The sequence below is a fragment of the Dendrobates tinctorius genome, unplaced genomic scaffold (genome assembly GCF_039654945.1).
Source record: "Dendrobates tinctorius isolate UK_male_01 unplaced genomic scaffold, ASM3965494v1 ptg000102l, whole genome shotgun sequence".
In the NCBI taxonomy this organism is placed as follows: domain Eukaryota; kingdom Metazoa; phylum Chordata; class Amphibia; order Anura; family Dendrobatidae; genus Dendrobates; species Dendrobates tinctorius.
This window is the reverse complement of record NW_027361770.1, coordinates 36,121,694-36,140,147: the sequence shown is the minus strand read 5'-3', so window position 1 is coordinate 36,140,147 and position 18,454 is coordinate 36,121,694. Positions and strand designations below refer to the sequence as shown.

Sequence of the window (18,454 nt, the reverse complement as noted above, 5' to 3'; positions counted from 1 at the left end):
ATTTCACCGCACTTGGAATTCCAGTACATGATATATTAAAAACAATGGTGTCGTTCAAAAGTACAACTTGTCCCACAAAAAACAAGCCCTCACATGACCATATTGATGGAAAAATAAAAAAGTTATGATTCTGGGAAAAAAGGGAAGAAAAAACAGAAATTCAAAAAATGAAATACCCCTGGTCGTTAAGGGGTTAAAGGTGTTTTCCCACGAACAAAAGTTCACTTTATTCACTAGATCTTAGAACAGAAATAAGATCCAAAATTGGATGTGATTAAAAGTAATGTCCCTGTGCTGAGAAAATCTTATAAATATGCCCTTGTTCTGTGCGACCATAAAGGAACATGGTCTGAGCATACCACAGCTCAAGGGCAAGAGAGTATACAGACAGGACAATGGGAGACCACAGCTGATTCTGTGAGGCAAAACATTTCCCTGCCTGTTTTTAAGCAATGTATGGCATCATAATAGAACTGAAATTTTGCTATATTCTGCAACATTATGGTATTTAAAATCCCTCGGGGTGGGGCTAAAAAAGTAAAAAAAAAAAAAAAAAAAAAGTTTTAAATAAACATTTATTAAACAAATATAGATTTAATCACATTCCTTTTCCCCATTCACAAAAGAAATTAAATAAAAAGGTTTGATACAGTCATGTCCAAAAAAGTTTGATCAAAATATAAAATTTAAACTGTACATTTAAAGTCACACTTCCCCAAGAAAATGCAATAAAAAGCAATCAAAATATTATTTGTATCCCAAGATAATAAAATCCACCACCACCAGCTCTAGATGCAAAAGAGCAAGCCTTCACATTGCTCCAACATTTCTTTTTTCATCACTAAAATAATAGAAGTACTGAATAAACTGGGAATTGCTGTAATAGTAGAGACCTGGAGAATCATGTTGCCAGGTCACGTGTATCACAAAAATGAATGCCATTAAAACAAAGCCCAAAAAACAATGGTAAAATTAACAGATTGATTTTCTTTATTTCATCACTGAACGACAGTGTTAAGACTAAATATTTCAGTGGCAGCCTAACAGCGCCTGTAGTTTACTGCGCATAATCCTGCTGACACGTTCGTTTTAAGGTTAAAAAAATAAAAGGGAGTTGACAATTAGAAAAATTAAACAACTAACCTTGTTCTTTCTTCACGCCTGATGTTGAAACATATTCAACCTAAAACCATAAAAAGGCGGTGTCAAATGACTGAATACCAGCATGCATTTTCTCCATCATTTGCAAGTACAGCGATTGAAATACAGGTGCATTTCACAAAATTAGAATATCATCAAAAAGTTAATTTATTTCAGTTCTTCAATACAAAAAGTGAAACTTATTATATAGAAACATTACAGAGTGATATATATCAAGTGTGTATTTCTGTTAATGTTGATGATTATGGCTTACAGCCAATGAAAACCCAAAACTCATTATCTCAGTAAATTAGAATACTTTATAACACCAGATTGAGAAAATGATTTTAAAATCCGAAATGTTGGCCTACTGAAAAGTATGTTCAGTAAATGCACTCAATACTTTGTCGGGGCTCCTTTTGCATCGATTACTGCATCAATGCGGTGTGGCATGGAGGCGATCAGCCTGCGGCACTGCTGAGGTGTTATGGAAGAACAGGTTGCTTTGATAACAGCCTTCAGCTTGTCTACATTGTGAGGTCAGGTATCATTGCAATCAGTGCACAATTCTAGTGACAGGTTTCCTTTATTGCACATATTTTGGGACTACCCTCTGTTCTGGGTAATTATTGGAAGGGGATACTTAAGCAAATTTATAAAATATATAATATCAGCATACAGATAAACCCTATAATATGTTAGAGGCTGAAATTAATTTCAACCCGATAGAAATAGGCATCTCCAGAATTTTATTTCAGGCCAGAAAGTGTATAACTACCTGCTGGATTCAAAGTGTACCTCCCTCTTTATGGAATTCATTCAAATTTTTAAATTCTGATAATCAGAATGGAGAAATGTATTAATAAGAAAGGCTATGCAAAAATAAGAAAAAGTTTGGGTCCCATGGTTGGATACTTCCGGGTTAACATCCAGACAATTGTCCAGGGCTAGAATGTTAGATTTAGTTATACCGACAAAAGTATGATTAATGGTAATAAAGGTTAATATGGTCTTTTAGGACATGCAGTAAAGGTTAAAGTACATAGGGCATTTGAAATTTTCCACTGGGATCTAACAAAGTATATCTGTTTTTTGTTTTTTTCTTTTATGTAACTTTGTTTCTTCTTTTGTTTGTAATATCTAAATGATTGTATTTATGTTTGGAAAATGGTTTTTATGTTAATAAAAATTATCTGATTAAAAAAGAAAAGAAAACTCATACCCATTGTTCTAGATACAACTAGAGCTTAAAATTCCTTGAAATTCTATCAAACTTACAGTCAGTTCCCATTTTGGTGCAGTGTTATAAAAGTTTTCATATAAAGAAAGTAGATAACTAGGTATTACAAAAGTGTATAAGTTGCCAAGCAGAGTTGTCATAAGATGATCAAACTTGTCCATTTGGGTTTAAAAGGGGGATTTTTGGTACTTACCATAAAATCTCTTTCTTGGAGCCTTCATTGGGGGGCACAGGTTACCATGGGTGTATGCTGCTGTCGCTAGGAGGCTGACACTATGCAAATAAGAAAATGTTAGCTCCTCCCCAGCAGTATACACCTGCAGACAGGCCCAAATTACCTCAGTTGGTGCAAAAGCATTATGAGGAGCTACTGTAATAACTCAACCATAAGAACTCAACCTATGTACCAACCAAATCAACGGCACGTTGGCCAACACGGTACAACATTAAGGGAGGGTGCCGTGTGCCCCAATGAAGGCTCCAAGAAAGAGATTTTACGGTAAGTACCAAAAATCCCCATTTCTTTCTCGCTTCATCGGGGGACACAGGTTACCATGGGACGTTCAAAAGCAGTCCCAAGGGTGGGAAATAAATGCTGAGAGAAGGGTACTTAGGTCGGCTGGTGAGAGACCACCGCCTGTAGTATCTTCCTACCCAAGCCTGCATCAGCAGAGGCGTGAGTATCTACCTTGTAAAATCTCACGAAAGTATGGAGGGACAACCAGGTAGCAGACTTGCAAGGCCGAAGCTTGGTGACAAACAGCCCAGGAAGCTCCCACAGCTCTGGTAGAGTGAGCCTTCACCCCCGGAGGGGGCTGTTTGTCCTGGACGCGGTATGCCTCCAGAACCGCTGAACGAATCCAACGAGCAATGGTGGATTTGGAGGCTGGAAACCCTTTCCGACAACCTTCAGAGACAACAAACAGGGAACGGACTGACGGAAGGGAGCAGTCCTAGCAAGGTAGATTCGAATCGCCCTAACCAAGTCCAACTTGTGAAGGGATCTCTCCAAGGGATGAGCTGGAGAGGGACACAGAGAGGAGGATGATGTCCTCATTGATGTGAAAGGCGGAGACTACCTTTGGCAGAAAGGTAGGAACCGGTCTGAGGACTAACTTGTCCTGGTGCAAAACTAGGAAAGGGGAACGGCAGGACAATGCTGCCAACTCTGAAATTCTCCTAATCGAGGTGATGGCGACCAGGAAGGCGACCTTCCACGAGAGGAGGGAGAAAGAAATATCCTGAATCGGCTCAAAAGGCGCACGCTGGAGGGCGCTCAAAACAAGATTCAGATCCCATGGGTCGACCGGAGACTGGTAAGGAGGTGCTATGTGAGCGACGCCTTGAAGAAAAGTCTTCACTTGAGGAAAAGAAGCCAGATCCCTTTGAAAGAGGATAGCCAGAGCGGACACCTGACCCTTTAAGGTACTGAGGGAAAGGCCGAAATCGAGACCCGTTTGCACAAAACTCAGGACGGAGGGGAGAGAAAAGGTCATAGGAAACAAATTGACCTCACACCACCGAAAGAAGGCTTTCCAACATCTGCCTTAATCATGGTCTGTATGACCTTGTGAGAAAAACCTGCGTCCCTCAGTACCGCGGCCTCAATGGCCATGCCATTAAATTCAGAGATCGAGAATTCGGGTGGAAGAGGGGCCCTTGCGATAGAAGGTCTGGTAGCCTCCAGGGAACGTCCGTGAGCATGTTCACTAGCTCCGCATACCAGGCCCTCTGTGGCCAGTCCGGAGCTACTAACAGAACGGTGACCCCTTCTGCCTTTATCTTCTTTAAGATTCTTGGGATCAGGGGAAGGGGTGGGAACAGATAAGGCAAGCGGAACTGGGACCACGGAATCACAAGAGCATGGCAACCGTCGGCTATCCGATCCCGAGACCTGGCTACATACCTTGTGGTTTGTTAGAGACACCATGAGGTCGACATCCGGAACGCTTCACCTCAGACAGATCTGGTGGAAGACGGCGGGAATGAGAGACCACTCACCTGACACGAGCTCTTGACGGCTCAGGAAATCGACTTCCCAGTTGTCCAATCCAGGAATGTGGACAGCTGATATGGCGGGGACATGGTTTTCCGCCCAACACAGAATCTTCGCCACTTCCAGCATGATCTGCTTGCTGCGAGTCCCGCCTTGGTGATTTATGTACGCCACGGCCGTGGCATTGTCTAACTGGATGCGGACCGGCTTCCCGGCGAAGATGGACTGCCAGTGGATGAGGGCAAGAAAGATTGCCCTGATCTCCAAGAGATTGATTGGGAGGAGAACTTCCTGAGCATCCCAGCGGCCCTGCACTCTCAGATGGAGAAAAAACGCTCCCCAACCCAGGAGACTGGCATCGGTGGTGATGACCTGCCATCGAATGGGAAGGAAGGATCTCCTGTGTAGGACCGAGTTGGGAAGCATCCACCAAGTTAGGGATTGTCTCACCCTGAGAGGCAGAAGCACTGGACGATCCAGGGAGATCGTTGTCTTATCCCAAGCAGACAGGAGGGCCAGCTGAAGAGGACAAGAGTGAAACTGGGCATACGGCACTGCTTCCATAGAGGCAATCATCTTCCCGAGGACTCTCATGCAGAGCCGACGGGGAAGAGAGACTGGGCGCTTTAGAGCCTTGATCCCCTGTCGGAGGGACGAAAATTTCTTCTTTGGAAGGAAGACTCGAGCTTGGCTGGTATCGAATTCCATGCCCAGGAAAACGAGACACTGAGTTGGGACCAGGGTCGACTTCGCTATGTTGATTATCCAGCCGAGATGACGTAGCGTGTCCAGAGTGATCTGGAGGCTGTGATCGCAGTCTCAGCGAGATGGACCCTTCACCAGGAGATCGTCAAGATAAGGGATTAGAAGAATCCCCTTTGAACAAAGGATGGCCATGACCGCCACCATGATCTTGGTGAAGACCCTGGGGACGGACGCCAGACCGAATGGGAGAGCCGTGAACTGATAATGGCACTCCTGTATGGCAAACTTGAGGAACTTCTGATGCTGCACACAGACTGGAACATGCAAATAAGCGTGCTGAATGTCCACAGAGCAAAGGTATTCCCCCGGCTCCATGGAGGCGATCACCAAGCGCAAGGACGCCATTCGAAAGTGGCGAACCCAAAGGTAACGATTCAAGTGTTTGAAGTCTAAGATCGGACGAAGAGAACCGTCCTTTTTTTGGAACTACGAGCAGGTTTGGAGGGGGACATGCTACCTGCTTCTTGGAACCGGCTCATCTTCATGGCTGAGGATGACATCAGGAGCCCTCGGGATAGAGGAATAAGGGGGAAGGCCACCACTGGTGACCATCGTCTTCCTCTCAGCCCTCTCCGAGGAGAGGGGTGAGGAGGGTATAAGGCAAGGACTTGCCACTGAGAGTCACCCTGAAACACTCCGGGTGGGGACAGGGGCCAAAGTCCTGCCAGCGGGTCTGAGAGTGGGCGATGTGGGTGATGCCACACTGCTCTCTCGGTCGCTTAAATGTGGGAAAACAGGGTGAGAAATCTGCACCATGTTACCCGAAGAGCTGTATCTGAAAAATAAAGGTAAAATGAGTAATAAACACACACAAAACCTGTAAGGGAAAAAACACTGCAGATCTTGTGTTAGATCCAGGTCCACCTCCTTCAGACACTAAGCAAAAACTGAGGAAATTTGGGCCTGTCAGTAGGTGTATACTGCTGGGGAGGAGCTAACTTTTTCTTATTTGCATAGTGTCAGCCTCCTAGTGACAGCAGCATACACCCATGGTAACCTGTGTCCCCCAATGAAGCGCGAAAGAAATACTTATTTTATTCGGTTTCAATTTGTTCTAATAAACTAGCACCTTTACATTGTTATTTATAAATATCTAGGTACTTCTAAGCATTAGAGAGGTTAAAATGTGTTCGGGAACATACAAAAACATATTTAATGGTTTTCAGAAAAGTCAACATCCAATCCAACCGCCCTCCCCCCCCACAAATCTAGCAGATGGATCGCCACTCATCAAATGGTGGAATATTCCACCAAAAAAGGTATACGGAAATCTAGTAGTGTAATAATGGCAAATATTAAAGTAAATTGCCCTATAAACATGTAGAAGGTCTTACTTTAAACACTTGTTTTCCCTCTGCACGTTCTATCTCTTTTGCATAATCCTTAAATATCTTGGCCAAGTTAGGATTGTTTGATTTTCTTAAATTCTGAAATACTGAAAAGTAATGTTTTTCCTGCAATTAAAAGCATCCGTAAGTTTTTACAGCACACAACGGCAAACAAATATTAATTCCAACACAACATTCAAAATGATGACTTAATAATGAGGAAATGAGCATTAACCATAACATCTAACATGTCACAAACATAGTTTTTCAAGGAAATCTGTCAGCAGGTTTTTACTATGTAACTTAAAAGCAGTATGATGCATGGGCCGAGAGTTTGATTCCACTGAATTGTCTTTTACTAAGCAATGTGTTGTTGTTTCAATAAAAATAAGTGTTTTATCAGCAGGTTATCACTACAGGACAATCTACCTTGTGCCTCCTAGTCCAACCACACCCCCACCACTGAAAAGAACCTGTCAATGTACAGAAACACTGCCAATTGATGGTGTGGGTGTGGTAATACAGGGCTCAGCATTCGTAATACAGGGCTCAGCATTCATAACACTGCTAGATCTGCAGCAGAGAAAACAGTGATTGTATCAAAATGACAGAATGCAGCTCCCAGTAAATGACATTGCAAAAATCAAGGTCTCAGCCCCAACACCATGCTACACTCACAATACATAGCAAAACATGGTGACACATTCCTTTTAAATGTTCAAATGTTACTGTCATTTTTTAACTTTTAGCCTCTCTCTGAACAACAACAATACAGCAGCTTTTAGGTAGTGAGAGGGAAGAGGCTCCCTCTGTGAACCTCCATCAGCACATGCCGTGCCTTTGCAATTGGAGGCCTCTCTTCATGGCTATATGCGTTTTAGATTGCCTGTAGTTACACTGGCAGGCAATAACGCTTCAGTATATTGATAATACCGATTTCTGTGAAGTCTCCTATTAGTATTAAGAAAAAAAAAATGGATTTGAAAAAAAAAAAAAAATTAACAAAATTATTATTTTTTCTTCATAAAAAGTAGTTTTATAGTGCCAGGCCATCTGAAATACCTCCCAACCATCCCGGATCCATGTACAGCCCTGAGGTCGGGGACATGTCCCACCGTTAACGGAATCTGTGTACTCTGGATACAGGTACAGTTGCACACAATGGTGGAGCAGATAAATATCACTACCCTGTTCAATAATTCCATCTGGGTAGGGACTTGAGCACCTTCAGGTCTTGTAACATCATTTTCAGGTCACTAAACTGTCAGCAGAAAGCAAATCAGTCACAGAGGAGAAGGCGAAAAGACACAGAGCATATGGGATTCTTGCGTGGGGCACCACTGTGGGAACTACATACTATTGGGAAAATTATATGGTGTACAGGTGCCAGTGTGGAGAGTTCGCACTGTGGATCAAAAAGAGAGAGACAAGATATGTGCGACTAAAAATTAACTTTTATTGTATTTCTTAAAAATTGTTTTTGTTATTATTAAAATCATAACATACATCATAGATGTATACTGGGTCTTATATAGCCCACTAATCCCCAGGATAGAAAGAAAAGTTTTTTGCTATAAAGGGATTACAACCATTTTCCCTTTAAATTACTGGTCGCAAATAATTCCCTATAAATTTAAATAAATGACGGAAAGTTATGCATCAATCATTTCTTTAATTATATTCAATACATACCATGATATTCCCCACTAATATGAAATATTAATTCATGTTTGTAAACTACTCAGTGTTCACACATTCCATATATGGGTCAATGTTACATGTGGTATGTTTTAAATTTTAAGCAATCACAATGATATATTGCTCCTCACAGTTTATCATGATGTGTGTCGCTATTAGATTGATAAGAATAAAGAGTAATGTTTATTAATCGTATAACCTTTATATTGCACCTCAATATATTGCAATTTGCCCGAGAAAAAATAAATAAATAAAGGGCGCCCTGAGTGTTGTGAAGCCAGTAACACTAATATGCCCTGCAGTGGCAATGTGTTACAAGGCTCCTAATGAATGAATCAGCGCATGTCAGCTCACACAGCCGTGCTGGCTTGATATCCAGCCAGCATTGCTTACAGCAGCTGTGGTAATAGTGTTTTACACGCCGTCATGTTGTCTGAGCCTCATACAATGAATGGCAAATTAAACTATTGCCGAAGCTCAGGATCACACGTGGTTTACCGCGTGACTCCCGCTATAGTCTCAGTTCAACGGTGTGTATAGCGATCTTAGTTATCTACACTGGCATCAGTGACTAATGATTATGAATGGGTAAAGGTCATATCTAACTGCCTGTCATAGTATCTACCTGGGGCATGTGTCCCTGACGAGCGTTTCGCCAGTATACCGGCTTTTTCTAAGGGCAGGGTCGGCCGCACACACAGGATATTTATAGCTCCTGTCATTATTGACAGGTCTAACAGCCAACCACCACATGCTATTAAAAAAGAGAAAATTCTTATAAGAATTCAATTTGTCAGCAAAAATGATTTTATAATTTAAATAACCCCATGTATGTTATACATTTTACAAATATATGTATAAAAATGACAATCACCAGAAACAAAAAATATCACCAGGAGTTATAATGATATGATGTCAACATATAATAGACATGGTCATACATCATATATATGCAAATTTACTTAGAATATATATATATATATATATATATATATATATATATATTTATTAACATGAAGTTAAAGGGAATCTGTCACCTTTTTTTGCCCTATCAGCTGCCGGCATTGACGTCAGGGGCTTATCTACAGCATTCTGTAATGCTGTAGATAAGCCCCCGATGTAACCTGAAAGATAAGAAAAACACATTAGATTATACTCACCCGGGGGGTGGTCCGGTCCGATGGGTGTCGCAGTCCGGTCCAGCTCCTCCCATCTTCATACGATGCCGTCCTCCTCTTCCATTCCTGTAGTAGCTCCAGCGCAGGCCCACTGCTCTGCCCTGTTGAGGGCAGAGCAGAATACTGCAGTGCCCAGGCGCCAGACTTCTCTCGACACCTGCGCACTGCAGGACACTGCTCTGCCCTCAACAGGGCAGAGCAGTGCGCCGGAGCTGTTACAGAAAGGGAAGAAGAGGACGGCATCGTATGAAGATGGGAGGCGTCGGACCGGACCGGACCGGACCGCGACACCCATTGGACCAGACCGCCCCCTCCGGTGAGTATAATCTAACGTGTTTTTGTCATCTTCCAGGTTACATCGGGGGCTTATCTACAGATTACAGAATGCTGCAGATAAGCCCCTGATGTCAATGCCAGCAGCTGATATGGCAAAAAAAGGGTGACAGATTCCCTTTAAACCACAGAATGTTATAAACGTTAAGTTATTAAAAAAGAAACATACAATAAGGGGAAATATAAAAATCATAATTTTACAAGAAACAGCCAAAATCAAAATTCTCGTTCAAGCCATTGGGATTGACAGTATTTAATCTGAATATCCATTCACTCTCCCTCCTTAAAAGAATGGAATCCAAGTCACCCCCTCTAATGACCAATTTCATCTGACATAATGCCCATCCTTTAAGTTCTTTCCAGACTAGATTAGGTTTACTCTTAAAATGTCTGGCAATGAGCATGAGATTAAATTTATTTGTTTGTTCTTGACATGCAAGTTCCTCCTTATCAAAATTAATTATACAGTTGTGGCCAAAAGTATTGACACCCCTGCAATTCTGTCAGATAATACTCAGTTTCTTCCTGAAAATGATTGCAATCACAAATTCTTTGGTATTATTATCTTCATTTAATTTGTCTTAAATGAAAAAGCACAAAAAGAATTGTCCTAAAGCCAAATTGGATATAATTCCACACCAAACATAAAAAAGAGGGTGGACAAAAGTATTGGCACTGTTCGAAAAATCATGTGATGCTTCTCTAATTTGTGCAATTAACAGCACCTGTAACTTACCTGTGGCACCTAACAGGTGTTGGCAATAACTAAATCACACTTGCTGCCAGTTGACATGGATTAAAGTTGACTCAACCTCTGTCCTGTGTCCTTGTGTGTACCCCATTGAGCATGGAGAAAAGAAAGAAGACCAAAGAACTGTCTGAGGACTTGAGAAACCAAATTGTGAGGAAGCATGAGCAATCTCAAGGCTACAAGTCCATCTCCAAAGACCTGAATGTTCCTGTATCTACCGTGCGCAGTGTCATCAAGAAGTTTAAAGCCCATGGCACTGTGGCTAACCTCCCTAGATGTGGATGCAAAAGAAAAATTAACAAGAGATTTCAACGCAAGATTGTGCGGATGTTGGATAAAGAACCTCGACTAACATCCAAACAAGTTCAAGCTGCCCTGCAGTCTGAAGGTACAACAGTGTCAACCCGTACTATCCGTCGGCGTCTGAATGAAAAGGGACTGTATGGTAGGAGACCCAGGAAGACCCCACTTCTTACCCCGAGACATAAAAAAGCCAGGCTGGAGTTTGCCAAAACTTACCTGAAAAAGCCTAAAACGTTTTGGAAGAATGTTCTCTGGTCAGATGAGACAAAAGTAGAGCTTTTTGGGCAAAGGCATCAACATAGAATTTACAGGAGAAAAAAAGAGGCATTCAAAGAAAAGAACACGGTCCCTACAGTCAAACATGGCGGAGGTCCCCTGATGTTTTGGGGTTGCTTTGCTGCCTCTGGCACTGGACTGCTTGACCGTGTGCATGGCATTAAGAAGTCTGAAGACTACCAACAAATTTTGCAGCATAATGTAGGGCCCAGTGTGAGAAAGCTGGGTCTCCCTCAGAGGTCATGGGTCTTTCAGCAGGACAATGAACCAAAACACTTCAAAAAGCACTAGAAAATGGTTTGAGAGAAAGCACTGGAGACTTCTAAGGTGGCCAGCAATGAGTCCAGACCTGAATCCCATAGAACACCTGTGGAGAGATCTAAAAAACAGGATTTTTGGGTTGCTTACCGTAAAATCTGTTTCTCGGAGCCTTCATTGGGGGACACAGAGACCTTGGGTGTATGCTGCTGCCACTAGGAGGCTGACACTATGCACAAAAAAAGGTTAGCTCCTCCTCCGCAGTGTACACCCCACCGACCGGCAGAGAATTCCTCAGTTAGTGAGAAAGCAGTAGGAGAAGTAACAGAATAGGTTGACAACATAAACAACTCAACTGTAACCATTCAACCAAAGTAAGAACAGGAGCTATAAAACATGGGAGGGTGCTGTGTCCCCCAATGAAGGCTCCGAGAAACAGATTTTACGGTAAGCAACCCAAAAATCCTGTTTTCTCGTTCGCCTTATTGGGGGACACAGAGACCTTGGGACGTCCCAAAGCAGTCCCTGGGGTGGGAAACAAACTTCCATCAGGCCAGCGGACTCACCACCGCGGCCTGCAGAATCCGTCTACCTAGGCTGGCGTCCACCGAAGCGTAGGTGTGGACTCTGTAGAATTTCACAAACGTGTGAACCGATGACCATGTTGCAGCTTTGCAAAGCTGCAGTGCGGAAGCTCTGTGGCGCACCGCCCAGGAGGCACCCACTGCCCGAGTAGAGTGGGCCCTGATACCCGGAGGGGCTCCGCGACGCTTAACACGGTAGGCTTCCAGGATAGCCGATCTGATCCAGCAAGCAATGGTGGCCTTTGACGCCGGGTGACCTTTCCGCGCTCCATCAGGGATAATGAAAAGAGACTGTCTTTCGCAAGGAAGTCGTCCTAGACAGATAGACTCTTACCGCCCTAACCAGGTCCAGCTTGTTCAAGGACCGCTCTCGGGGATGAGTTGGATTCGGACAAAAGGACGGTAGCACGATATCCTCGTTGAGGTGAAACGAGGACACCACCTTCGGAAGGAACGAGGGCGGAGGCCGCAGAACTACCTTATCCTGGTGGAGAACCAGAAAGGGAGAGCGGCACGAAAGAGCTGCCAATTCCGACACGCGCCGGACAGAGGTGATGGCCACCAGAAATGCTACCTTCCAAGAAAGGAGAGAAAGGAAAATATCCCTGAGGGGTTCAAAGGGCGGACCTTGCAGAACCTCAAGAACCAGATTAAGATCCCATGGATCCACGGGCGCCCGGTACGGCGGGACCGTGTGAGCCACGCCCTGAAGAAAGGTCTTAACCTGAGGACGGGAAGCCAACGTTTTCTGAAACAGAATGGACAGCGCCGAAACTTGACCCTTCAGGGAACTGAGGGCAAGCCCCACATCCAGTCCTGCCTGAAGAAACGCTAAGACTGAAGGGAGTGAAAAGGACATGGACGCGACGTCATTGGTCTCACACCAAGTGAAATAGGCCTTCCAAGTACGGTAGTAAATCTTGGAAGATGATGGCTTTCTGGCTCGCATCATGGTCTGAATTACGTGGTCGGAAAATCCTGCTCGTTTCAGAACCTCGGTCTCAACAGCCACGCCGTTAAAATGAGCGGCCGAGAATTGGGGTGGCAAATCGGACCCTGAGACAGCAGATCTGTTCTGTCTGGAAGCTTCCAGGGGGCGTCCGCGAGAAGGTTGACAATGTCCGCGAACCAAGACCTTCTGGGCCAATTCGGGGCGATGAGAATGACCGGAAGTCCTTCTGCCTTGATCTTCTTCAACAGCTTGGGAAGAAGAGGCAGAGGAGGGAACAGGTAGGGAAGCTCGAACTGGGACCAAGGAACGGCCAGGGCGTCGGTGCCCACTGCCAGAGGGTCCCGAGACCTGGACACGAATTGTGGGACTTTCCTGTTGAGGCGAGACGCCATGAGGTCTACATCCGGGGTTCCCCACCGAAGGCAGAGCAGATGAAACACTTCCGGATGTAGGGACCATTCTCCCGCCGCGAGACCCTCGCGGCTGAGAAAATCGGCGGCCCAGTTGTCTACGCCGGGAATGTGAACCGCGGAAATTGTCGGAACGGAAATCTCCGCCCAACGAAGAATCTTGGACACCTCCGCCAGGGCTGAGACACTCCGTGTTCCCCCTTGGCGGTTGACATATGCCACCGCTGTGGCGTTGTCTGTCTGAATCCGTACCGGCAGTCCCTTGAGGAGCCTTTCCCAGTGGACCAGAGCAAGATGGATCGCTCGAATCTCCAGAACGTTGATCGGCAGCACTGATTCCCGATCCGACCATCGACCCTGAACAGTGTGGTTGCGGAACACAGCACCCCAACCGAGGAGACTGGCATCTGTGGTTACTATCTGCCAGTGAATGGGAAGGAAGGATCGACCCGATAGAATGAGAGGTGACGACAACCACCAGTTTAGAGACCGCTTGATCCGGTAAGAAAGATGGACAGGGCGATCCAGGGACCGAGGCGACCTGTTCCACTTCGACAGAATGGCCTGCTGGAGAGGCCTGGCGTGAAATTGGGCAAAGGGAACTGCCTCTATCGCCGCCACCATCTTTCCCAGGACCCTCATGGCTGTACGGAGGGATGGGAATCGCGAGGTCTGCAGCGATCGTACTTCCTGCTGCAGAGAGAGAATCTTTTCTTGTGGGAGAAAGACCCTTGACCGACGAGTGTCGAACAGAAGACCTAGAAAGACCAGGCGTTGGGTAGGAACCAGACAGGACTTTTTCCTGTTGACGATCCACCCGAAATTGGAAAGAGTGTCCAGGACGATTGACAAACTTTGGTGAGCCTGTTGGAATGAGGGAGCCTTGATCAGAATATCGTCTAGGTACGGGAAAAGAACAAGGCCTCTGACTCTCAACAAAGCCATCAACGCAGCCATGATCTTCGTGAAGACTCTGGGAGCGGTGGCAAGACCGAAGGGCAGTGCGACAAACTGGTAGTGGTGCTGTCGAATCGCAAAGCGCAGGAACTTCTGATGTCCGGAGAAAATTGGAACATGTAAATAGGCATCTTGGATGTCTATTGAGCACATGAATTCCTGCTCCTCCATGGAGGCGATGACCGAGCGAAGCGACTCCATGCGGAAGTGGCGAAGGCGGACCCTCTTGTTGAGCAGCTTGAGATCCAAGATGGGTCGAACTGCGCCGTCTTTTTTCGGCACTACAAACAGGTTCGAGTAGAACCCTGTGAAGCGCTCCGATTCGGGAACGGGCACAATCACCCCGGAACTGAGGAGAGCGGTGATAGCCGTAGAGAACCCCGGGATCAAGGCTGGATCCTTTGGAGGCCGGGATTCGAAGAAACGATCCCGTGGGAGAGAGACGAACTCTATCTTGTATCCTGAGGATACGACCTCTCTGACCCAGGCGTCCTCCACGGCGGCCAGCCAAACGTCCCTGAAGGAAAGAAGTCGACCTCCCAATTGGAAAGGACCCTCGCGTGCCCGATGATAGTCATGCTGAAGTAGACCGTCCAGATCTAGATCTGGGCGGTCTGCCCTGGGAGGAGTGGGGTCGCCAGGAAGGAGTGGGTCTGAAGGAAACTTTCTCTCTCTCCTGGCGAGCCTGCGGTCTCTGTTGGCTGGAGGAGTTGTCCGCCGTATTGAAACGGCGGAAAGTCCGAAAGGGTCGAAACTGACGCCTTAGTGGGGGTCTGCGAGGCTTGGACTGAGGGAGGAGTGAACTCGTGCCTCCGGTGGCGTCCTTAATAATCTGGTCCAATTGGGACCCAAAGAGGCGCACCCCCTGAAAAGGCAGGTTAGTGAGGGACTTCTTAGAAGACAAGTCCGCTTGCCATGCCTTTAGCCAAATTGTACGTCGAATTGCAACAACGTTGCTTGACGCCTGAACTGCACAGGATGCAGCATCCAAGGAAGCGGAGAGAAGATAGTCCCCAGCATGGGAGATCTGATTGGCGAGATCGGCCAAATGCTCCGGTTGCGCCTTATCTAAGATGCCCTGACGAAGGTCGTCTGCCCACGTGGCTATGGCCTTTGCTGCCCAGGATGAAGCAAAGATTGGACACACCGCCGCTGAAGCCGCTTCAAAGGCAGACTTCGCCAGGGATTCTATAATCCTGTCATTAGAATCCTTTAGGGACGCCACGCCTGAAAGCAGGAGAACCGTGTTATTGGATAGCCTGGACATGGGCGGATCGACCGAGGGAGAGACCGACCAGTTGTCCGTGAGCTCCTTAGCAAATGGGTAGAGTATGCCGAGACGTTTTCCTCTTTGAAAGCGTCTGGTCGGATCCTCTCTTTCCTTGGTAAAAATTTTCCCAAACTCGGAATGGAAAGGAAAAACCCTGGAGGGAGTTTCTTCCCGTCTGAACGAAACCTCCTGATCTGAGGATTTCGCAGGGGAGTCAGCAATATCGAAGGTATGATGGATCGCAGCAATGAGGTCCTGCACTGTGACCTTCATGCTTGCATCCTGGTCTGAATCCAGCTCTAAAATCCCCTCAGATGACTTGTCCGAAAGCGCTTCCCCTGACTCGGGAGACGAGGCCCGAGAGGGAGGCTGGTGAGAAGGGCTATGCGGTGAGATGGGACTAGGAGAGGATTCCGGCTGGGAATCTTGCCTGGGTCTTTTGCGACTACCGCTGGCTGATTCAGATGGAACAATTTGGGACCTGCTTGGCCCTGCTGAAGAGTCCAGGGGCAACTTATCAAGAACGGCCACCAGGGACTGAGACACCCTGGTGAGGTCTGCCACTGATTGAGATAGCGAGGAGGCCCAGCCAGGCATGGGGGGCTCACTCTCACCTGGGGCCGCAGATGGCTCCTGGACGGCGTCAGGCTGAATTGGATTGCTACAATCCAGGCAGAGGGGAGTGGACTGGCCTGAGGGAAGTTTGCGATTGCACGAAGAACATGCAAAGTACTTGACTAAAGTGCAGGGGGGGGCGGTAGAGCGGGTACGATCAGACTTAGAGTTAGACATAGTGAAAAGCTGAGGTAATGCCGGAAGGTTGGGGGACAGAGGGCGGAGAAGGGTCAGTCTGCAGTGCAGAGCTACTCACGGTCCGGTGTCCCCAGAAGCGATGCTCTGCGACCTGTCAGTGGATGCAGGTCAGAGCGAAATCCGGCCGACAGACCTCCTGAAAAAAACAGCTGGAGATGGTATCCAGTGAGGAGCTGGTGCCCGGCTAACAGGCTGGGAAAATGGCGCCTTCCTGAGAAAAAGCGCGCGTTCAGGAGAGGAGGGAGGGCGGAGCACCACGCAGGGTTAACAATTCACCGCCCTCTAGCCAATAACAGGCTGGGCAGGTGAAGGACAGGCGGTGGGAGGGTCTGGGAAGAGTGGGAGAGAAGCCCACTTAGAAGAAAGGGGCGGGGGGCGTGGCCGCGACGCAGCGGTAGGCCCGAACTGAAGCCGGGGCCTAAATTAGTTGCGGCGGCCGCCTGTCAGCAGGGGGTCGGCGCGGAGGTCCGAAAAAGTGGGACGCCGCAGTCGCAAGCCGCTCCCAATGGGAAAAAACCCTGTGCTCCCTGTCCCCAGAAAGGGGGGAGGGAAGGGGGGGATGCCCAGCAACATTGAGCTGCCTATAGCCTTGTGGCGACTGCGAGCGACCGCAGCGCCTACAACCGGGGTTCCCCTGTGACCATTGAAGAGGCGACCGTCGGGAATGGGCAGCCAGGTAAATACTCACCCATCCACGATCCGTTACCTGTCTGAAGTCTTGCGTCTCATCCAACCGTCAGGCTCTGGTAGGCGAGTGGGAGGGAGACTGGCGACAAGGACCCCTGGAGTCGCTGGCACGTCTTGGTGTCGGCGTCCGTCTGGCTGGTCCTGCCGCGGAGAACTGCAAGGATACGGGGTGGCAGTACACGCCGTACTTGCAGACTCCATGTGGGAGTACAGATGTGACTTTTCACTCTGTATCCCTCCGTAGAACCTGAAAAGGAACGACGCACGACGAGGTAGATATGGGTCTAATGAAAGACCCGTGTCCACCTCCTACTGACACTAAGCTAAACTGAGGAATTCTCTGCCGGTCGGTGGGGTGTACACTGCGGAGGAGGAGCTAACCTTTTTTTGTGCATAGTGTCAGCCTCCTAGTGGCAGCAGCATACACCCAAGGTCTCTGTGTCCCCCAATAAGGCGTACGAGAAATGGCAGTTTGGAGAAGGCACCGTTCAAATATCAGGGACATGGAGCAGTTTGAAAAAGAAGAATGGTCTAAAATTCCAGCAGAGCATTGTAAGAAACTCGTTGATGGTTACGGAAGCGGTTGGTCGCAGTTATTTTGGCTAAAGGATGTGCAACCAAGTATTAGGCTGAGGGTGCAAATACTTTTGTCTGGCCCATTTTTGGAGTTTTGTGTGAAATGATCAATGTTTTGCTTCATTCTCTTTTGTGTTTTTTCATTTAAGACAAATTAAATGAAGATATACCAAAGAATTTGTGTTTGCAATCATTTTCAGGAAGAAACTGAGTATTATCTGACAGAAATGCAGGGGTGTCTATACTTTTGGCCACAACTGTACTTCTAATGTGCTCTCTTATCCGGGTTTTAAAATCCCTCTTAGTTTTTCCTACGTACCGTAGACCACATGTACATTCCAAACCATAAATTACTCCAGCTGATGAACAATTCAAATGTTGGGAGATATGGTACACTTTACCAAAAAAGTCAGCTATTTCTTTTTTCGGAATATTTGACATGCCTTGCACACCTTGAAGGGAAAAAAAACCCAGATGACAAACTTATGTTCTTTTTATTTGTCCTCTTAAAATGGCTTGATACCAAATGATTAGAGATAGTTGTTGTCCTCCTAGATCCTAGGGATGCCTTAGATGGTAAAATTTCCCTAAGATCACAATCTGTCTTAAGGATATCCCAATGTTTATTGAGAATTTGTGTCATTGTATCCCATTCCTCATGATACTCGGTTATACACCTAATGGTGTTTGACGGGCTGTTGTTTGGGGACCCACAAATCCTCCCTTCTAGTTCTCAAGGCCACATTAGATGTCACTTTAATCATTCTCTTGGAATAATTCCTTTCTAAAAGTCTTACTTTTAGTTCTTGAGCCCTCTTCTTAAAACATTCAAATGTGGAGCTATTCCTGCGTATTGACAGAAATTCTCCCTTAGGAATTCCTCTAATAGTTCCAATAGAATGGGCACTATGGGCATCAAGTATATTATTATTAGTGGCT

At 46.3% G+C, this 18,454-nt stretch overlaps 1 protein-coding gene across 2 annotated transcripts in view; it reads right to left on the bottom strand.

The window, feature by feature from the left end:
- Positions 1–18,454, bottom strand: part of LOC141099772 (uncharacterized) — a 125,388-nt gene that overhangs the window by 45,696 nt on the left and 61,238 nt on the right. For both annotated transcript variants that reach the window (XM_073587822.1, XM_073587823.1), the window contains 2 exons: positions 6,476–6,595; positions 1,144–1,183 (listed from right to left, as the gene is read on the bottom strand). In XM_073587822.1, coding sequence (XP_073443923.1) covers positions 1,144–1,183; positions 6,476–6,595 — 160 coding nt within the window. The remainder of the gene's footprint in view (positions 1–1,143; positions 1,184–6,475; positions 6,596–18,454) is intronic.